General features: G+C 38.5%; 1 protein-coding gene and 1 pseudogene across 2 annotated transcripts; one reads left to right on the top strand and one right to left on the bottom strand.

Moving 5' to 3' along the window:
* Window positions 1-737: 737 nt before the first annotated feature.
* On the bottom strand, window positions 738-20,032 carry FAM76A (family with sequence similarity 76 member A). 2 transcript variants are annotated; one of them, XM_016132125.2, is made up of 10 exons: window positions 19,841-20,032; window positions 18,687-18,751; window positions 17,021-17,075; window positions 16,138-16,290; window positions 12,413-12,570; window positions 8,848-8,934; window positions 8,189-8,317; window positions 6,213-6,348; window positions 3,677-3,778; window positions 738-3,041 (listed from the first exon to the last, which is right to left on the bottom strand). In XM_016132125.2, the coding sequence occupies exons 1-10, from the start codon at window positions 19,919-19,921 to the stop codon at window positions 2,955-2,957; spliced, it is 1,053 nt and encodes a 350-aa protein (XP_015987611.2). In that variant the 5' UTR covers window positions 19,922-20,032; the 3' UTR covers window positions 738-2,954. The 2 variants fall into 2 exon arrangements, with proteins under 2 accessions (XP_015987611.2, XP_015987612.2); XM_016132126.2 differs by lacking the exon at window positions 8,189-8,317 and having other exon boundaries at window positions 19,841-20,023.
* On the top strand, window positions 4,775-4,893 carry LOC118604086 (annotated as a pseudogene).
* Window positions 20,033-23,581: the final 3,549 nt, after the last annotated feature.

Here is a 23,581-nt window from a genome sequence, read left to right as displayed (position 1 = left end):
ATGGCCAGTGCCTTCTCGCTGTGTCCTCAAGTGGTAGAAGGTTCAAGGGAGCCTCTCTCTGGAGCCTCCTTTATAAAGGAACTAATTCCATTAATGAGGGCAGAGCCTAATTATGTCATCAAGGCTCCACCTCCTAATACTATGTTTTGGGGTTAGGATTTCAACAGATGAATTTTGGGGAGAATTCAGACCATAGCACCTACAAAATAAAATGTCTTCATTTATTTAGAGAAAATAAGTTGTCAATGATCAGGATGTGACAGTGACAATGTCTAAAAGACACATTATTTTTAAAACCTACTAGAACCAAGTTTTCTAACTACCACATTCCTCTCCTTGAAATAGCATTTGAACTTGTTACCCATACCTTATTAAGATTCATCCTGTTATATTCTGAATAACAATGACAAATATAAAATCAAGAAACAATGGTGGTGTCTAATATTCCACCAAATGGAAGCCCCATGACAGTAACTTTGTTTTCTTCACTGCTGTATCCTCATTGCCTAGCACAGCACTTATAACAAAGCACTTAAATTGCATAAATAAAACCACAGAAGAATGAGTTTATTCTTATGTAAACATAAAACTCCCTATTAACACAGTTAGACTTTTAATTTTTTAAGTCAACAAACAAGACAAACTGACTGTATTCTGGTTTGAAGAAAATAATGGGATATGTTTATTTGTGACCCAGCAAGAAATAAATGAGAAAAAAATCCCTCCAACAATTATACTTGAGTCAATATGAATTTTTATTAACACACATTTGTCAAAGTCTGTACAAACCAAAACATTCCTATGTTTTAAAATGTCCATTATTACAAACATACAAATAAACAAAAGGTGTTACCAAAAGTTAGCTACTCGAGATCATGGTAAAACAGTGTCATGATTTTTAAAAACCAAAATTTCAAGACAGAGGTTTCTTCCTTCCCTTTTTATAACTTGTGGAAAGTTAGAAAATGCATGGATTTGCTTTATATTAAATGCCAGGACCTTAAAAAAAGATTTAGTATAAAACTAAATATGTTTTTATATTGTCACTTCATGTAACAGAATTTCTCAAGTCTTTAAAATTAAAAACAAAAACAAAAACCATAACTGTAACTTCTTTCACTCTTTTCCCCACAATGTATATGCATCTGAAAAATATTATGACAGTTTGTCTTTACCTAAAAGCTTCTCATTCAAAAGGTTATAAAACTGTTTAGCACTGACCTTTCCCTTGCTTAGAAGGGAAAATTACATCCCCTACTAAAATGATACAGAAGCAACGTGGTCCATTGTTTCTCTTATCAGAAGGAAGCCACCCATTTCCACATCTCTGTCCCATTAAGTGCATGGCTCCACTTGTTAGAATGTTATCACAATTTATAAGCATTTGCTCCTAGGAAATGCCTAGCAAGTTAAGCTTACTGCTACAATTTTGGTAGACTGAGGTACAAATGTCATCTGCCCTCATGATTACCTCTAACTTGAATACCTTCCTGATTAATGATTCCACAGTAATTGGTTTTACTGTTTCATGGCACACTACACATCTCTAATTTCTTTCACAAAAAAACATCACATAGAGGACCTGAGAGTATGGCTAGAAATGCAAACTTATACTCTCTCCTAGAAAATAACTCCATGTGCTTACTGGGTCAAGAAGGGAAGACAGGACACAAACAATTCTGGCTAAGGCCAAGCTGCTTCTTGAAGCACCTGTTTTCAATACATTTCAATTAAAAACAGGGAGTGTCCAGGCTGGGCTGGGTGAGGGGAGTGGGGATAAGGTACAGTAATATAATTTCTTCAAAGAAGACTCAGAGTTCATACTTGAGCCGCTTGTGCTGACCCCCTCCCCTAAATGCTCTGTAGTTCAAACATTATCCTATTTTGAATGTGCTCATGTTAAAAAAAAATGTTCTCTGACAATGGCCCAGTATGACAATTGATGTAAGTAAGTAAAGGATATTTTTTTTTCAAAAAAGAAGTGGCAGTGTAAGAATTTAAAATCAGTCACATAAAACAATTAGGAAAGGGGTGGGGAAGGAAAGTGTCCAGTACAACCTGGACAACCTTTCTTTCTGCCCTTATGTATAAAGACAGACTGTTCAAATCTTCGCTACCTCCCTTAAGTATCTTCTTCAATGCTCTTCCAATACTCTCCAAAAGGCACTTAACTCCACACGTATGCATTGAATTGTTTCACCTTAATAATCAGTTTTTAAGACTCCAAGGTAACAAGAAAGAGAAGATTTGATTCTTTTACTAAAAGCTAGATTAGGACTTTTTTTTTTTTTTAAGAGGCATCACTTTTACAAGAACAAGCTAGGCTACCATTATTCCTTTATCAAGAAAGTTTCTTTTTTTAAAAAATAAATAAAACTCTGGCTTCATAGTACAAAGTTCATACATAATATACCTGGAAAAAAACCCAAGAGTATAACCTGAAGCAAAAGGTTTATTGGAGAGAGAAAGCCTCATCCATTGTATGAAGTCTTAAGGTGGCAGTTTTCAAAGTTCAGAGGGTGGCAGTGATATGGAGTTAATGCTGAACTATTTGCTCATGGGTATGGCAGGAAGCAGTGATGGACCCAAAAAAATCATTCTGCACATAACACTGAGCAGTGACCACCACAAAAAAACAAAAAAGAAGGAAAAAATAGTACTAAGAGAGAGACAAAGCTAATAGTACTGGGAGAAGGTGGGGGGAAGGGGAGAGAGAGAATTGGGAGCATGAGAGAGTAAGAAAGCCAGAGAGCTTAAAACCCCAAACATTCAAGCATGCAGTCATAATACAGCACAAACCAGGTGTTTCCATTCAGCCCACTGCAATCACACAAAGGAGAACTGTAATAAAATAGAAATTTCTTAAGAAAGCTTGCAGTTCCCAGGGAACAGCCAAATTGCCAACCCTAACCCAGGAATCCATTTGCTGTTGCTGGGAGCCTCCTTGTGGTCTCTCATGGAGAGGTTATAGCTCCTGACTTCTCAGACTTCTTGCTCTTGGACAAGGCAGCTGCTTGCTTCAGGAGCTCTCTGTTTTTGGCCTTAAAAAAAACAGTGCAAGAAGGAGGTTTTAACAGGATAGGATATGTTTTTCATGCACTTGTTAAGGTGGACAAAATGTAGACAGTCAGGAAGAGATGAACAAATTCCAGAGGTAGAAACTAACGGAAAACTCTAGGGCCAGGTTCAGAGGGAAAAAAGTATTCACTGGAGGTTAATCAGTTGTACTTCAATCTCCTGGGATTCACTGTTATAAAAGGATGCTTTGTGCAACACAAACAAACAATGGAGTGCTTTAATGCACTGGATAAACAGGTTACTATGATAACCCTGTGTGGGATAATATCATTTTCCCCATTTTATAGAGGGGAAAACCAAGGCTTACAAGGATTTAAGTAACATGGCCAAGATCATACATGTTAGCAAGTGGCAGACATTTGATTCAGACATTTGGAATCACATCTGATTTATCCGAAATCAAAGAACACATTTATTAATTTTACTGTTATTGAGGAGAAAAGGTCAGAATACTTCCAAGAGTGAAACAATAAAAGATATCTATAATGTAGATTAATGTAATTTGTCAATACTTTGAGAAAAACAATCTAAGAGATGATCACTTAAAATACAATCAGCTAAATACACATGAGTTACCACATAAAATAATCAGAGTCACCTGCAATTGTTCTGTGACTTCTTTGTGGGTTTTCTCCATTTGGTTCATTTTGGCTCTCATCTGAGATTCTTGGTATTGAAAATCAGCCTTCAATTCTGTGATCTGAGGGGAAAAAGGCAGAGTGACCAGAAGAAATTTCTGTGCAATGGAAAATGTTTTGGTATCAGAGAGTTAAACGGTTTATGAAATCCAGGGCTCTCCTGAAGATCCACACCTAAATCAAAGCTGGGGAATTCCATATCCTATTTTTTTCTAAAGATTTCCTGAAAATTATACAAAATCCTGAAGTAATATTTCTGATACTTAACCATTAGCACGTTTTAAAGATTGAATGTATACCTCCAAATACCTACTTCCAAATAAATCAGTGATTATGATGCAATTTGACTGATGGTTTGAGAGAAACCATGAGAATAACAGCTGCTGTCATTTACTGAATTTTTTTACCCTGTTCCAGGCAAAATGATTATATTACTTCATTCAATTACTATGATAACCCTGTGTGGGATTAAATTATTTTCCCCATTTTATAGATGGGAAAACCAAGGCTTACAAAGATTAAGTAACATGGCCAAGATCATACATGTTAGCAAGTGGCAGAGCTAGAATTCAAACCCCAGGCCTTCTTCTATTGACTATGCTATTCAAGGAGCACAGAAAAGAAATAAATCAGAAATGAGATGTGAGTTGAGTTTTGAGGCACAAGCAGCAACTGAAAGATGAGGGAAGGAGAAAGGCAACCAAGCAAAAGGAACGGCATGGGCATAGGCAGAGAGTATAAGACAACTGAGAGCTTGTTCAGATGACCGATGAGCATGGAAACTGGCAGGAGATGAGGCTAGAGATAGGCAGGGCACAAGACAGCCTGTGTTCCAAGCCAAGGAGTATGACCATGAGCCTCAAAGTTATAGGGAACAATCTATTTGTTTTTCGTCATTTTAAGACCCTAAATTTTCAAAGCAGTAGAAATAAGTGTTCGTTTTGTCTCTATTTTGCAAAAATCTTTTATTGCCATTCTGCTCTAGTGCATGAAGAAAATATACATGGGTCTGCTTTCACCTGACAGTCATGTAATAAAGTGGAAAGAATACTGGTCTTGTCTATGGTCATGCCTCCCTGAACACGCCCTATCTCGTCTGACCTCGGAAGCTAAGCAGGGTCGGGCCCAGTTAGTACTTGGATGGGAGACCACCTATGAAGATTGAATGCTGTAGGCATAAAAAAAAAAAAAAGAATATTGGTCTCTTCCCATGAATCTCCACCTCACTGGAAGAAGAAAGCATGCTACAGTAGAAAGAATGGTATAGTCAGAAGAACTTGAGTTCATTCCTTTGTTCTGCATTTATTAGTTGTGTGAATTGTACACATCATATAATTTCTTTGGGTCCATTTCCTCATCTGTAAAATGAGGTAGAAATTAGACTGAAAGAAAGTATGCGAAGGTTTTAATGTAATACATGTCTGTTAGCCTTTGGAATGAATCATAGCATTCCAAACTTGGCACGAGACAACATACTGCCTCAGAAAAAAAACAGCTAGTTGAAGAGATTGGAACTCTAAGAGGAAAAATATTGGGGGTACTCTTCATTTGTGAAATGATGATGATAATAATTCCTACCTCAAAGGGTTGTTATGAGGATAAATAAGTTAATATATAAAGCACTTAGATAATAGAGTCAGGCATGTAGTACACATCCAATAGAAATTAGCTATTATTATTATTATTAATATATTAAGGCAAACATGAGATACTAAGAATCTGAAAATAAAAATACTAAACATGAGTCAGAACGAGGATATAAAAAGTTCCCTTAAAGAGGGAAGATGACTCTTAGACCAGAATAAGACTTTACTGAAGATAGTAACATGTTTAAAGGGTGGGTCACTCAGGAAGGAAGTTGTCAGCAATGGAAGCAAAGTGACACAAGAGCCATGAAGGAAGGCCTACCTGAACATTGTCCAGGGAAGAGGGAGACCTGGCCCACATATTTTCAGTATTACTGTCCCACAGACATGGCCATCCCAATAATAGAGATGGAGGCATCAGGTTCTCTTAGCCTGAGAGCATTAAAAATTCCAATTACACAACTACCTCCTCTTGTCCCAACTCCTTGCTCATTCAGCACTTCTGATTACAACCTTCCAAGGAAGCTCATGCTGAGAAGAATAGTACTCAGTCATGTGCCCCACTGTGAATTATGAGGGAGCATGGTAGTTTTATACATTATTTCTGTAAGCTTGGTTAACATGAGTTCTCCCTAAGAAGTGGAAGCTCCCTCCAAACACTGAGAAAAATCAACTTTCTAAACCCACTTGACTCAAGTAGATTCATTACAGTAATACAGTGCCATGAGTCATCTTGGCAGACAGCAAACCTCTCCCCAGGATCTCCCAACCTTACCACTGGATCTCTCTCAAAGCATCAATGGTAAGTACCCAACAAATATCAGTTAAATAGAGTTTTTAGCATCACGCCCTATCCCACATATCTTACCCTCGAATCATTCTGGCCTGAGAGGCATTAACTACACCATACCTTTTTCTCTTTCTCTAAAATCATTTGATCCTTTTGATGCAGCATCTTCTTCAGAGTTGCCACTTCTTCCTTCAGTTGGGCAATGATGACAAAGTGGTCAGTACCTGGTGAGTCTAGAGCCAGGTCTGGGGAAAAACTGCATGGAAAATGGAGAAGAAAAAAATAGAGAAATAAAACTACAAAGAAAAGAATATCCTTTAGAAACAATAAACCACAAGGTGTAGCTGGGTGTTACCCACTGTTGAGAGTGCTTTTAATTGCCAATAGAACAATAAACAAACATGATCAAAAAGTAGGTGATATATTTTCTCAAGGAAGGAAAGTAAGAAATGAACACAGATTTTCCTCAAATTGAAAACTTTTTGTTACAATTTCAACAAATTAGAAAGTATGAGGGAGGCTCTTAATTCTATAGGATACTAAAATAAATAAACAAACAAACAAAATAAAGTGTTTTATAAGTATAAAACCATTAGATAAATGGTTTTAAAATGGTTTTATTAAAAAAAACTAAAGTAATGCATTCTCTGTACAATATGGAAGGCTAATGAATAAAGAAAAAGGAGAAAAAATACTCAAATATGTCTCAATGTTTAAAAAATGAATGAGAAAAGAATGTAGTATAGAAAGGTTAATGGAAACTGTTAGAGTTCAACCTGCAGAAGACACGAGGGGATAAAAACTAAGGAATAAGAACATAAATTTAAAGGTAGGTGAATATTTTAAAACTGGGACCAGGAAAGTGGATCGTAATTAATTAAAAACTGGGAGGCAGCTACAACAATAGATTGTTCAGAAACGAGCTTGGTAACATTTGGTATAGAACTGAATTAAAGATAGATATTCAGAAAAAAAGGTTTGGTTTGCATGACATTAAAAAAGGACTGTCAAAAAAAGGCTTGTCAGAATGTTTCAAAGTGAAGTAAAGGCAAGGAAAAAAAATACGAAAAGAGAAAATGTAATTTACCTTGTGCTATGAACGTTTGAAAGAAAGAAATGCAAACTCATGGAACAGACTGTTAAGATTGCTAATGCAGGAACGTTCAAGTGGAACTTGTATATGAAAATAATTTTTGTAGCAGCAGAAAAATCTTCCAAATTTTCAAGTTATTAGGGTAAATTATTTTTTTAAATTAGCATGTGCATTTCAAGATCTTTTGCGGAGGACATTATGAAAGGCTATGTACCTAAGTTTTAAGGACCAGCATTCTACTTGAGGAAAACAATCACTGCTAGTGACCAGATGCAATAAAACACTCTGAACAGAAAGCTTAAGTTTTTGCTTGATGTATACATAGTAATGGACAGCAAGAATAGCTGTAGTATCTCAAGAACAAAATAAGCTAAAAGAAGGTAAGCTTTAAGGACGGGTTGGTTAAACTAAAGAATATGAATGAGCTTTTTCCAAGTCATTCAAATGTAGCCTGGGTCATAAGTGAACACAAAACAGAAATGATGAATCTAAAGGCTGTGTGGATCTTCACTTAGGCCTTTATAAAACAGGGCATTCTGAAAGGTTCACTCCTCGAGGTAGTTTTGTAGAATCATGCACCTGGCAGAGTTAATGGGACAATCTGTACCACATTCGCTTTTTTAAGACTGGCCAGGCTAGTCGCTCGGAGAATAGCAAAGCTGACCTGAAAGATGGGCTTTACGGTTCCTTCCTCCCTGTAATCTGAATATCTAAGTTAAGCATTTCCAGAAGGTTCAATTTAAAAGATTTTAAATCAGTGATACTAATTGTCAAAAAAGACATCTTTGCAGAGTGTGAAATCAAGTTAATGAAGAAAGAAACAGAAAAGAGTAAACTTTACAGATTCTATACCTCCCTAAATAAACAAAATTCAGCCCTGGTAACTTATATGCTGATCTGCTCCCAAACCCACCACTGGCTAGGAGGGAGAACTGAGATTGGGCATTTTCAGAATGGAAATGATTCCACGGATTTCAGGGAAGAGTGTGTTAGGTGATCTCACTTCAGGCTGCTGGGCCCTGGAGGAACAAAAAAGTGGTTGGCCCCAAGACTCTGCTGGGAAGCAATCCACTGTACCAACATAGACGAGACACTCCGGGTATTAGGACAAAGCAGCTCATAAGAAGCATTGCTGAGAAGGAGAGATGAAAAAAAAATAAAAATATGCATTTAGACAGGTTTAAAATAAAAAAAATATATATATATTTAAATGAATCTCATTCTCTCCTGATCCAGCATCTGCATTGGGCTGTCTTTTCAGCAGGCTAAGGAAGCATGGATCAGCCTTTGGACTGAGCAATACTGCCTTAACTCCAATATGCCTCTGCTCTGCCCCTCAAGACTGACCCCTGCCCTGCTTGGAGGAGGCTACGTACAGGCACAGATCACAATGAAAAGCATCCAACTACTGACTTCTTAGAATTAGTGTGGAGTTATTTGTGGACTGCAGAATTTGATTGTTATTAAATCCAATAACATGTTCTTATATTGTAAAGACAAGATTAGAATTATAAAAAAATAACAGTGTTGCTTGTTTATAAGATATCAAGTGGCTAGTGTAGTGCCCCTAAGAGGTTCACTGACAACCACAGACTAGTTCCAAAGCATGCCCTAAAATGTATTACTGTTTCAGGAACTGTGTATGTCTTTCAAATGACTCACCTGTCTCCATTGGTTGTGACTGACTCAAACTTGGATTTTTTCTTTGGAATTTCATTTTGAATTGAAGACGTAGAAAGTGTTTTCTGGCTTTTAACGAAAAAAACAGAGACACACACATTAGAAATCAAAGATGAATAAAACATCCCAATGAAAGTGTCAAATGGGACCAATGTAATATCATAGCTCTTCTATGCAAAAGCTATTTATTCTTGATTATTAAAATCCACCAAGGTGTTGATTTCATAGATACTGGGTGCATGGGTAGTTTCTTTCCAAAGACCCCTAAAATTCTTAGCCTTAATTACTACATGCCTTATTAATAACTCTGAGAACAGAGTCAATAAAATGTCAATAAGTATAATCTTTCTTACAGTTTAAAAAGTACTTTTACATTCAATGTTTTACATACCTCATTAATCTGTGAAGTATATACAAGGTATTGTTTCTACTTTGCAGAAACTGAGGCTCTTCAACACTAACTGATCTACCCAAGGATATGCAGCTAGTTAATAGTAAAGGCAAGATCAGACACCAGGTTGACATATCTGAACTCCTAGTCTAGATCTTCTTCACTACATCTCTGTTAGGCTCGAGGAGTCTAAAAATCAGTTTTAGCCCTAATAAGTTGACCTTCTAAAACTGGTATACAACCCTTTCACTTTAATAAATGTTCAATTGTTAAGCCCAAAGGATACTTCAGACCCTTTCTTACTTGACATCTTTTCAATATTTGATACCACTGACCATGCCATCCTCCTCCCTCTCAATTTTACGGAGGAATGACTGACAAATCGTATATATGTAAAGTGTACAATGTGATGTTTTAACATACATATACATGATAAAAAAAAAAACTACTAAGATCAAGATAATTAACATGTTCACAACCTCACATGGTTAACTCTTATTTTTTTATGGTGAAAATGCTTAAAATTTACTCTCAGTAGCTTTCGGGTACATAATAGCATGCTAATTATAGTACTCTACTATATACTAGATCCTCAGAACTTCTTATAATTGAATATATGTTCCCTTTGACCTACATTTTCTCATTTCCCCGTCCACCAGCCCCTGGCAACCACCATTCTTTTTCTGTTTCTATGAAATCAGCTTTTAAAAAAATATTTCACATAAAAGTGATACCATACAGTATTTGTCTTTCTGACTCATTTCACTTAGAATGATGCCCTCCAGGTTCATCCATGTTGTCACAAATGGCAGTATTTCCCTCCTTTTTAATAGCTGAATAATATTCCATAGTGTATATATACCACGTTTTCTTCATCTCGTCATCTATCGAAGAACATTTAGGTTGTTTCCACATCTTGGCTATTGCTGCTAGATTACAGGGTAGTTCTTTTTTTAATTTGGGGGGAAACTACCATACTGTTGTCCACAATGGTTGTAGCAATTCACAGCCCTACTCACAGTGTATACGGGTTCCCTTTTCTCTATAACTTGGCCAACATTTGTTATCTCTTGTCTTTTTAATAACAGCCATCCTATTATTGTGGTGATATCTCATTGTGGTTTTGATTCATACTTCCCTGATGATTAGTGATGTTTTTAGCACCTTTTCATGTTTCTATTGGCCATTTATATGTCTTCTTTGGGAAAATATCTATTTGGGTCCTTTATGGATTTTTAAATTGGATTATTTACTTTTTTTTTTTTTTTTTGCTATTGAATTGTATGAATTCTTTATGTTTTTGGATATTAACACTTTATCAGATATATGGTTTGCAAATATTCACCCTATCCTTGAGTGCTTCTTGACTTATGTTCTTATCCTCCATCTAAGAGAAAGGTTTTAATAACTACTGATCATATCAGTTGAAAATAATGTTCCTCAGATCACCTACATTAAAATCATTTGGGATGTTTATAAAATAATACATATTCCAGGACTCTATCCTAGATCCTACTTAAATTAAACTCTGGGTAGGGCCACAGGACTCTGCATTTTAAAATAACCTTTATTCCCACTGACTCTCATGTGCTTCCAATGACTCATGTCCAAAATTCTCTCCTGAGTTCTAGGCAAAGCTCCCATTAAATAATTCTTGATGCTTCAAACTTAACTTTTCAAAATTGAACTTCTCTTCTCCCCGTCCTATATTCTAAGTTAAGGATCTAGCTATTCACCCAAGTAAGAAACCTGAGAATTATCCTTTACTCACCCAGCTCCCAATCATCTATCTGTTCATCACATTATCTAATTCTCCCTCCAAAGTCTATTCCTGAATCTGTTTCTTTGATCTTCAGTGTCACTGCCTCAGTGAAGTTCTCGTGTTAACATCGCTTACTTGGACTCTGACCAAAAAAAAAAAGCGTCTTCACTAGCCCCCAGTCCCTTTTTCCTCCAGTGTATTCTCCATAATAATTGGGGTTAAATTTTTTTACTGATGCCAATATCAAACTCGTTTCTTACCAAGTCTACGGAACCCCTTTTCCTCCCATTCCCCAGTTCCCAATCATAAACTCCAGCAACAAAAAGGACTTGCAATTCCCCAGAGTTCCGTGTTGTTTCACGCCCTCTATGTTTTTGTAAATGCTGTTCCCTCAGCCTAGGATGCCTCTGCCTACTCCTTATCCGATGATTCTGACTTATCCTGAGATCCATCTGCAACACAAGCTCTTTTCTGAGACTTCCTTTCCTGACTTCCTAAGGCAGTTAATTACCACTGTCTCTTATGCCTGGCCCTCGATGTTTCACTGTGGAATTAACGTTTTCATGGTTCCACCAAGTTACACTACAATGATCTGACTACAGGTAGGGTCAATCTTCCCTATCAGACCGATACTTTTGGTGAGCAGCGTGATTCTTTTATTCATCTCTGCATTCCTGGCTAAGTCTGTGGCCCATGAGAGTACTTAATAATGTTTGCTAGATGAACAAAATAAATTATAATGATAGTAATAACAAAGAGTAAATAAAATGTACTGAATGCTTCCTATATACCAGTTATAAAACTAATCACTATGCATGTACTACATAATTTATCTTCACAACAACTCCATGAGGCAATACTATTATTTCCTTCATTTTACAGATGAAAAAACTTGCCCAAGATCCCAAGAGAGAACCTGGCAAAGGCAGGATTCAATGCAGAGCCAAAACTCTTAAGAATACCATGAAAGGAAGCTTAAGAGAACAAAGAAAAGACATCTCTTTGACCGGATCCCGCCAAGACGAACCTACAACATCAACCACCTGGCTAAACATGCATAAAAAAGCTACATCCCTCAGAAAGTAAAATGTCCAATTTTCTAGGAGATAACCCATTCTAAGGATGAGAATATTACCTGTGAGTAAGTTCCACAAACTTTTCAGACACAATACAAATCAAGTCAGGAAATTCTGACCCCTCATGGAAGTCTCCCTAGCCCTTGGAAAAGACATGAATTATAAAATATAACAAAGGAGATTTCTCCTATAGGCTAGTAACTAGAGAGAAAAGAATAGAAAAATTTATACAAAATGGTATCATCTATGGCTAATTGTATGAGCATTACATCTGACCTACTAGCATCTCTAGTCCTATCTTATGCATCTGGGGGTTACCTGTTATAATGGCTGCCACCACTCAGTCGACTATACTGCTCCTTCTCCTGGTGGCTGACACGGGAAGAGCTGCTCAAGTGTTTCCTCTGCTCTTTGGTCTTCTGAAGGACCCGTTTGTATGAAAGTGTGCACAGCCAGCACAGCAATTTCCCATCTACCTGAAAGACAGAAGACAAAGATAAAAAAGAGGGAACACAGTGCATGAGTACTACAGAACACAGGTATGGGAGCTAGAACTTCTGGGCTAAGTCCAGCTCTGCCGTTTACAAGCTGTGTGAACTTAGATAAGTCACTGGCACTCTCTCAGGCTCAATTTCTTCATCTTTAAAATGAGGGATAATAGAAACTACTTTGGAGGCTGTTGGAAGGATTAGTGAAGTGTGCTGATATTTTATGGAAGTTTCATCTTCACATCTGAAATTAGATCTTGTGCCCCATCTTGAACATGGGTAGGTCATACCATTATTTATCTGAAGTATTTTTATCTTGTTAGCAAAATCCTCTTTTCACCCCATCCCTCCAACCCATTAGCAAGGCCATCAGTCTGAATTTATCCACTGCTTTCCAACTCTACTGCTTCCACCCAAATAAAGCCATTCTCTCTCACAACTCCAAGAGCCACCCGAATAAGCACTGTAATTCCCCTCTTAAGTCCTTATAAACCATTTTCACCTAACTGCCAAAGAGGGCTTCTTAAATGTAAATCTGATTATATCTCACCTCTCATTAAAACCCAAGGGTTTCTCATTGTATCTAGTATAAAATCCAAACTTTTTACCAAGGCCTATGCTGACCTAAATGTAGTTCTTACCTGCCTCTAAAACCTCATTCCCTTTCTCTTTCTCATGTTCACTCTACCTTCTGTTCTTCTCATGTGCCAAGCTCACTCTTGCCTCAGGATCTTTTCATGGCTGGTCCCTCTTTATGGAATCTTTGCCCTCCAGAGATACCATGGCTGCGATCTTCTCATCAGTCTAGTTTCAGCTCAAATGTTAACTCCCTAGAGGTCCTCCTGATTGTCTAATCCTCAGTCACTCTCTTTATATATTCTATTGCTTTATAGCACTTATATCTAATATTTATGTTTACTTATTTCCTTGTTTGCTCTCACCTGCCTCTCTCTCACACATGAATATAAGCTCTGTGAGAATAAGGTCTTTTATATTTAGTTCATTAGTGTATTTCCAATACTTAGAACAGTGTTTGATACACGATAAGCATTTAATTATTGGTTAATGAACGCATAAATGAATTTTGAAACCCAACTTCAAGCTGGTTCATTTCAAGGTTATGAGATATGGCCTGAAGGCCTGATTTTAAAACACTCTGGAAGACCTTGCTCAGAAAAGAGCTTTCTTCACTGAAGAAGGGTTTGAAAACAAGGCAACCACACTGAACAAAAAAAATAGCACACTAAACCACAGGACACTTTATTTAAAGATCTCTCTTTCAAAAATAAACTTTAAAAATATAAAATTACCCTCTGAGAATTAAAGTATCATAAAGAAATCATCATAAATAACACTAAGTACTTATCGAACACCAGATTCCTTTCCAAGGGCTTTACATAGAACAACTCAACTTTCCTGACAATGAGATCTGATCAGCCTCATTTACAAATGAGAAAACTGAGGCAATGATAGATTAGCTTGCCCAAAATCATACAACAAATAAGTGACAGACCAAGATTTCAACCCAGGCATTCTGAGTCCAGATTATCCACCCTCAATCCCTAAGTTTAGCCCTCATAAAGTTTATGAACATGTGATTAAGGAAGCCTCAAAATATCCAAACTCTTAAGGTAGGATTGTAACTAAGAAAGTAGAAACTTAATGAATTCTAGAGTAATTTAATTAATAATAATATAGGTACTATTAATGGAGTTATATTATGTGCTAGGCTCAAAATTAAGTGTTTTATATACCCATCTCAATTAAATCTCCCTACGTCCTTGTGAACTAGTTACTGTCATTCCCACTGGAAAGATGATAAAATTGATGCATAACCAGAGAACCCGCCCAGGACCATTCAGCTACCCCAGGTCTGGGGAACTGCAAAGCTTGTGCTCCAATTATTATTATATGCTACCTCTTGATTACTAATTCAGCTTCTCCAGAATCTTGATTCAAGGAAGAAGTACCTTGGTTGGCAGACAGGAGCATTCTGGTAACTGGAAAGTTATATCTTCCCATTGTAAATCGATGAATCTGGTTAGTAAGAGTCAGCTCCTCAGAGCCTAAGCATCTTTGAAAAGTACCTCTGGGTACTGAAAAAGGGTTTCTGTACCGAATTCTTTCATTCAAAAAATATTTGTTGAAGAGAATCGGTTGCCGGAGGTGGAAAGTAGGAGAAATGGGTAAAGTCAAAAGGCATGAACTTTCAGTTATAAAATAAGTCATGGGGATGTAATGTACAAGATGGTCACTATAGTTAATAGTAATGTAGTGCACATTTGAAAAGTGATAAGAGACTAGATTTTAAAAGTTCTCATCAGAAGAAAAAAAATTCTGTAACTATGTATGATGATGAAGGTTAGACTTATTGTGATCATTTTGCAATATATACAAATATCAAATCATTATGTTATATGCCTGAAACTTAAATAACATTGCATGTCAATTATAGCTCAATAAAATGAAAACCATAATTTTTCTCAATAAATAACAATAAGATGGAAAATATAGTTCCAATTAATATTTTGGCCATGTCAGATAAGACAACTAAAAGGGAGAGAAGGTAGTTTTCAATAAAGTATGACTCTTATCAATCTAAATATATATATACACACACACATGCACACGCACATATTTATTGAGCACCTACTATGTGCCAAACTGATGGAAATATTGCAGAAAACAAGATGGACAAAGAGCTCATATTCTAGTGGAAGGAGACAAACATGTAAGCAAACAAGATAATCTCTCATAATGTTACATGCTATGAAGACAAATAAAACAGGGTAATGTGATAGAGTGACTGAGGGAGTTAGTAAAAGGTCTCTGTATAGAGGTGGCATCTGAGCTGAGACGTGACATGAGAAACCAGTTAAGACACTCTGAAGAAGGCTGTATCAGCCAAAAGGACAGCCCGCCTAAAGGTGGGAATGAGACCGGAATGTCTGAAGGACTGAAAGGTGGACAGTGTGGCTGGAACAAGGTGAGAAGTGAGAAGTGTGATGGCAGATGAGGCCGAGAGTCAGGTATGGGTCATGCAGGCCACGGAAGGAGTTTGGATTTTATTCAAAGTGCAGCTGGAACCCACTGAAGGGCTTTAAACAGAACGAATATGAACCATTTTGATTCCACCAAGGTACCATAATTTCACACAGAGCTTTCCTCTACATTATCTTGTGGTCTTTAATTTCAACAAACAGAAATATTTAAAGAGCCAGACGGGAAAACTTGTAATACGATTCTATCTTGCTAAATTACAATCTCTCCTTCACAGAGTTCTAAAGAATTCTGCCAACACCACTTCATTTATGTGGGATACTGATCACTATAATTCAGATTCTCATGAAATACTAATTCATGAGCTGTTAGATACAATGGTCTACATTTGATAAATGAAGAAAACAAAGACTGAATATCTTCTTCAGGTCAATAACAGAACTAGGAGAGGAAGTGAAAAATCTTTCTGTTATAAATATATATACCTTTTTAACAACAATTGGCCCACCTTAATTTCTCTGAAAGAAACAAAAATGAAGAAAAACAGAGATTTACCTTCTTTCTGTCATCTTTCCTGTCAAATGCACACTGCTGCTTGCACTGTTCACAAGAATATGGTGGTCCATACTTCTTCTCTGAATTTGTGCAGCGCTGGCATTTGTTGCCAATAAATGCTGCAATTATATTGCAATACTGACAAGGCTTGGGCTTAATGGGAAAAAAAAAGGTCAAATAAGTATATTATAAAATACCAATGCCTTTGTTAAAGCAATGATTCCTATTACATAGTCCACTAGTCATGGTAAAAATGTATTCCCAAGTTCATAAATTCCCTTTTTTATTTATCAAGTGAAACCCAATTCCTAACACTATGTGAAGTGTTTTCATGTGGAAGACTATTAATTTTAAAATAAATAAACAAATAACAAAAAACCTATTAGTGTATATGCTGGGACTTTTGAGAAATTCAATAGAACCAGTTCTTTGGAGAAACCAACAAATACTTCCAAATTGCTGAAAAGGCTCCCTTGCCATTATCAGTATATAAACATGTAGGGAGAAGTACCTGAAAGAACACAGTATCCTGAACCCTAACACTGAGAGAAAAAAAATCATTCATCAAAAAGAACAGTGAACTGTTCCAAACAATGAGATCAAGTCATAGGCTCCACCTTTCTTCTCCACTTTCCATACTGGTTACTGAAGCCTCCCAGGAAAATTACAATCATAATCTTGACATAGTGACTATAAACACAGAACTCATCAATATTAAGTATTAGCTAAGTTTGAAAACTCAAATACTAAATTTTTAGGACAAACTATTTACATATAACTAGTTCTTCTAATAAAAATATGGTAATTATATTAATAGTTCACAGAATGTAAGGTTCCAAGAGACCTGGGCACTCACTGGTAGGTACAGAGAAACCCTACTTACCGTTCCATACAACTGCACATTCTGAGCACACTTCTTGCATATTGTATTGGTTTTACTGTTAAGGAAAAAAAAGACACAAGGCTTCTGTAAGAAAAAAGTTGTTTTACTCGGAACATCTGAACACTGAATCCTCCTTAAGCCTAAGGAATGTGCTCATTGCTAAGTTCCAAGGTGAAATATTGTCTGGACACTTGGTTAAATGAAGGTTGAGTATCTGGCCAATAGCTTTTTTAGTTATCTTGTGGTCATTAATTTTATTAGGTCAGATAAAATGAAGCTTTGGTTTAAAATAGTGAGTTATTTTTAATTATGACAACTCCAAGTATCAGTAAGGAACATTATTAGATATGGAGAGGACTCTCAAAAAAAATACTTAGACTGAAATGGACTAGAAGAAAAGAAATTAATTCTCCTCAATTCAGATGAATAGCTGAGAAATTTGATGTAAAGATTAAGTATATGCGTTTGGAATATAAAATCAGAGATACTATCCACGTTGATCTTTCTCTGTCTACACTCTCCTGTATAGGTAAAAGTACATGAAATTCCCAGATGTGAGGAACTAGATACTATAACCAAATATTTTGTTAATATTTCCAATTTTTCTTGCAGCCAAGCACTGACAGAAATTAAAATGACTTTTCACTTTGTAATGATCCAAAGGTCACAATATTACCTAAATGCCTGAACTAAATACCTTCAAACAGTCTAACCCTTCACAAAGGAAGATACAAACAAATGCTTGAAGTGTAAGAACAGTTAAAACAATATTTTGGAGCTAAAAATTAAATCACACAAAAATCCAGCCTATGTGTTATTTTGTGATTATTTTATCATACAATTCCTAGGAGTGGGATATATATCAATATGTATAAATATTCCTGACATCTTAGAAAACATGCAAAGAAAAACTATTTCCATGATCCATTTTAAATTCATTTTGATGTATGGTATGAATTAAGGGTCAAACTTCATATCTCACCCCACACACAAAAATTACCTCAAGATAGATCCTAAATCTAAATGTAAAAGCTAAAACATAAAACTTCTAGTATATATTCTGTATGTTTCCATGTTTGAGTGAGCAAATAGATCCCACCCTGCTTAAAGGCACTATCACCTACAGATGCGGTTCTACAAAAGCTGAACTTACTATACCAACAAACCACTTTGCTTCTATAGAAAAGTCTCCCAAAGAGGTATGTTCACTCACACCTAAGTGTTTTTCACACTTTTTAAAATGAGATTCACACAAGGCAAGTGTAAAGGCAAGTGAATTTCAAATTTGACTAGGACTAACAAACCCTTTATCAGGATTGTCACCTCTGTCACATTTCAAAAAGCATGTTCTTTTGGCTTGTAAATTCTTCAAGCTCTGTATATAAACATACTGAAACACGAGGCTCATGTTTTACTGTCACGGTTTCTTTGTGTCATAAAGATTATAACCACAACATAAAATAATCAAGAATCTGAAAAAATTCAACTTTAAAAATTTAAGCCATCAATCCATAACCAGGGACAATATTTACACCTGTAACAAAACACTGCAGGTCTGTGTATAATGCAATTGATTACAGTTCTGTACACACTGAAATGCAATCAATTACAGATTTTTAAGAGGAAAAAACTTATTAACATCTTTCATGCTCAATGAAAACTATACCTCTCCTGCTGGTACTCAGTCCTACAGTAGGTGCACTTCACAACAGGGTGTGCAATCCGACATTCCTGAAATGAAATGAGGATATAATTTTAAAAGGCAGTTAGAAATGGAAATAACCTTCAATACTCAATAGGCCTGGGTACCATTCCCAGTATAGCCACTGTGCTTAAGTGAGTCACTTAAAACTTTTTTTTTTACTCTGTTATATTGACATCACTGCCCTGTATTGATGTGGGAGTTGTGAGAATTTATATGGAACTACGTAGTCATAAATTGTAATACAAAGGTATGTATGAATAAGCCTCAGACTGGGAGTCAGAAGCCCTGGATTCTAGTCCAATTCTCCCACTGCCACTGTGTGATTTTTGAGCAGGTTCACTTGTGAAATGAAAGTACTAGATTAAAATCATTAGTGCTTATATATATAAAACTTCTTTAAAAATACATATATATTTACTGTAATATAATTTTTAAGGCTGGCTTGGTGACTTAACTGTGCCTCAAACAACTCTTCTATTCACTTAAATTGACAAAGCAAGATGAAGCAACTTAAACGAAAAAGAGAATTTAGGCCATCTGGGGTAAAAACTGATCAGCTGGTTAGGACGAGGCTCGAAGGGCACCAACTGGATGCTGAAAAATCATTCTTTTGCTTCGTGCTCTTGACGGTGGGGCTTTTCTAAAAAGCCTCTCCACCTCTGACTCTGAGACTGCATGAAAAGTGTCTGTTAGGCGCCAGAGTTCGAGACACTCCTCCCAGGCAGCACCCAACTCTAAAGTTCAGTCCTAGGCGGGGCAGGGGGTCCCTCAGCCTGCAACCAGGCAGACCCCCGTGGCAGGGAAGCCAGCCCAAGAAGGATCTCCAACGTGGCTGGTTCGGGCTAAGCAGGGGAACCAATGTCCACTACCCCGTCCTTACGGGGTCCGAGTACAATCCCTCGCGGTTGCTAAGCACCCGGACAAGCCAGCCGCGGGGGCCTAGACCGGGTCCAGGACGCCCCAACGTGCCGCGCCAGCACCCCGCGGGGCCGGTGCGGCTTCACAGCTAGGCAAGGCCTGCCACGCCCTGCTCGGGGGACCCGCCGGTCGACCCCGCAGAACTAGGGCCGCGCCTCCAGCGTCCCAGCTCCCGGCCGCCGCCCCAGCCCGCGCACCTTGCACAGCTGCTGCCCCTGAGACAGCGCCTCGAAGGGGAAGCGCTGGTGGCACTTGGTGCAGGCGTAGAGCGCCGCCATGTCCGGCCCGGGCCGTGCTCGCCACCCCACCGGCCCGGCCCGCCGCTTTATCTGACAGTCTGAGACACAACCTGGCGGCGGCGGCGGCAGGCTGAAGGCAGCGGGCTACAGCAGGCAGGCGGGCGGGAGGGTGCGGCCCGACCAGGGCGGGTGCGGCAGTGCTGATCGCCTGTTCACTGGTTCATTTCGACGTCCATCAAGCACGAAAGGACGGAACACAGAGCTTCTGACAGCTCTGATTCGGTCTGGACTGGAGTACGCCGCTTATGACGCGCGCGGCCTCGATTATGTAAAGCGCAGTCACGCGGGGGCGCTGCTGGGAGTGACGGTCTCCCGCCCCGACCTCGGAAGCGCCCAGACTCCACCCACTTAGCTCTTCGTTCCCGCCCTCGCTCCGCCTCTCCCCGGCCGCGGGCTCAGCAGTGCCTCTCGCGATACCTCCTCGGAGTTGTGATGTTTTGGTTTCCATGGAGTTGCCCTCTGGGAACGGAAGGGGCGAGGCTACGCCGAACGTGGCGCATTGTTGAACTAGAACTTGGACACCACCCAGAGCTTGAAGAATGTGCGGGGCGTGTGAGAGAACCTCTCCATTATTGTGACAAGAGGGCCCTCGCACAGCCTTATTATTCGAAGGATAAGGAAAAATCGTGAGAGGCAGCTTAGAGGAGTAGTGTCAGCTCGGAGCTGATGGATAAAGGAAGGCTTAGGTGGTGAGACACCCAGTTACAAGAATGCACGAGGAGTTGACATGACAATGAAACGCAGGCACCAACTTTATTGTGCGGAGCACACCTCTTCTTATTCACCTTCCCCTCCCAGGGGGCCACATGGGCTAATTTTATATGTCAGAGAACAGTAGTGGCATTCGGCCACACATGCGTGATACAACAAGCTGAGTAATGTTTACATACGTTAAAAGCAGACACATTACTATGCTAATATAACATTCTAATCAGGGTCATACTCCTACCAGGGAGCCTGGATCACAGACAGACCTTGGACTGGTCAGACCTTGGGCCAGTCAGACCTTGGATTGATCAGGCCCTGGATCACAGCCAGACCTTGGGCTGGCCAGGCTTGGCGCCCACAGATGCCCTCTGTCTGAAACCCCTAAAAAAGGGGGAACTCTAGAGTCTTTGACCTCCAAAAAGAGTAAGTCCCAGAGGAAGTACAACCACACACAAACTTCATTTCTTTAATATAGTTTTTTTCCCTCTGATTCATGCTAGTTTTGCCCAGATAACAGCATTGTGACTCGCTTGCTTTTTCTGCTCTTATCCTTTTACCTTTAGATGCTTGCTCTTTTAAGCATTAAGCCTTAGGGCTGTAACCTAGCCTTAGGTCTATAATTATGAGAACAATAGGTTTCAGTTAGACCTTAGACTAAGGATAACATCTTAGCTTTAGATGTGTTTCAGCCCCAGGCCCTTCCAGCAAGAACAACCTCACCAGGCCACCAGGCCATGGGACAAGGGCCACTGGACCAGACAGGATGGTGCCATGGCTGATTGCAAAACCCAACACAATGATCAATTACCTCATCCCCCTCTAATCATCCAATCATTAGTACCCACCATCCTGACTCTTTTAGTTTCCATGACTACTGATTTTTCCCTATATAATCTGTACTCCAAAGACAACCAAGGAGCCAGGTTTTTGAGAGCAATAACAGTGTCTGTGTCTTCTGAAATTGCAACTCTCTAAATAAATCCTTACTTTCTTTACTGCCAAATCTGTATGAATCCCTTTTGCTCTGGTAGCAGAAGTCCTAGATGCTACCACTGGGATGATGTGAAATCTGGCATCGCCCTAATGGCATGGGAGAGGGTGGTAGTCGTGTAGTGTGTGTGGTGTGTTGTCTCTCAGTTCTTTCCCGCTGACACAGCAAAGAATTACAGGTTGGCAAAATTTAGAAAATGTAAGATTTATCGAAAGTACATTTTAGAAGGAGACAGGCTACACTAAGGAAGGCTGCAGCCCTGTGGAATTTGTGAGATGAAGAAATAAGACAGTATGCCCCAAGGGAGGAGCGGGTTTTCAGCAAAGAAAGCTGGAAAAACAGAAATGGGAAGATCTATATGTGGGCCATGATGGGTAGTTCCAAAGGCATTCCTGAGTGATTGGCTCATGAGATCATTTTGATTGACACTTGACTGCTGTATAACATTTTGCCTTCTGTGCATGTGCTTACCCAGAATTCAGTCTGTTATAATTTGATTCATGAACAAGCATATGTGATGTTAAGGGTGAAAAATTTTCAAATGGTCAGCTTCTGCTTCCATTGTTTAATGTTAAGGGTGTAGTTATCCTGTGCAAAGATGCTAATGTTAACTTCTGCTACTGTAAACCTGCTTGCTTGTTTAATATAATTATAGGCTTTATAAGCTACCTCCTCTGAAAGCTCGGGGCTGATTCTCTAGTGGGGAGAGTCAGTCGCTGGCCAGCTAATAACTAATCTCAATTGACTCCATGGGTCTCAAATTTTAACGCGCCACAACAGTGTGATATTATAATGATGATATAATGAGGCTGAAGTTATGGGCAGGTTAGGGTAGTACTTTCTGCATATCCGATTGTGGTTGGTTTAGCCCGCAGCTTTTACAGCTTTTGTGCTCTAGGATTTGGGATAATTTAAAAGGGAAGTATTTCTGGGAGGTCCTTAAGGAAGATCTTCGAACAAAGTCCTATGATTACAGAGCTGGGCCTTCGCTCCTGACACTCATACCTGACTAACTACTTAACACTAGAGAGAACACCCCTATGTTGAGGAAGAGGATGCTAGAGTGATGAGAGGAGGACTTTGTTTACCCATTTTCCTTCATTGATATGGGTATATAGCATTAAAGGGTAAGAGTATGTAGCAAGAAAGGAATGAGTAAGTAGCATGAAAGTCCTGCTGGCAATTTCCAGCCTTTGATCCACAGATCCCCCATGGTTTTAGCTGCAGAAATGAATGACTGTGTTTATTTTGTATAGGGCACGACTTAAAGAATTTGTTTTCCTGTTTTCCCTGCCTTTACGAGTAAATGGTTAGTAATCCCAACAGAAATCTTCCTTTGTTCTGTAGGTTGCCTTACAATCTGGCCATAGGGCTGATCAACATATTGCAGTCTCTGAATATAGTTTGATTTAACATTTAGTTCTCTTGCCTCCTCCCTATGTTAGATAGAAATGGTAGTTGCACAACACTGTGAATTGTTCTCTTTAAAATGGTTAACTTTATGTTATGTGAGTTTCACCTCAAATTATTATTATTATTATTATTATTTTTTAAAGGTTATATGCTCAGGAGCAAGACTGCCTGGCTTTGAATCCCAGCTCTATCACTCAGAAGCTCTATGACTTTAAAAACAAACAAAATAAATAGGGAAAAATTTTCTGAGAAGGTGCTCAAACCTGAAGGTCCAGATGGACTTAGGCTCAAGACTTAGCCAAGAATGTTCTAAGCAAGTGAGAAAGGTGAAGACCTTGAGGCGGAATAGAGCTTGGCATGTTCAAGAAACAGAGGGGCCAGTATGGCCAAGGCTTAGTGAGACAGAGGGCAAGTGGAGAGGTTGGCAGGGGCCAAATGTGCAAAGCCTGTAGACCCTAGTATGGATATGGATTTTTTTTTTTCAAATTACAATGTATGAACTATAATGGAAAGAAGCTATTGACAGT

Source organism: Rousettus aegyptiacus, unplaced genomic scaffold, assembly GCF_014176215.1.
Source record: "Rousettus aegyptiacus isolate mRouAeg1 unplaced genomic scaffold, mRouAeg1.p scaffold_m13_p_1, whole genome shotgun sequence".
Lineage (NCBI taxonomy): Eukaryota > Metazoa > Chordata > Mammalia > Chiroptera > Pteropodidae > Rousettus > Rousettus aegyptiacus.
Note: the sequence above shows the minus strand (reverse complement) of the source record. Positions and strands in the feature narration are given on the sequence as shown.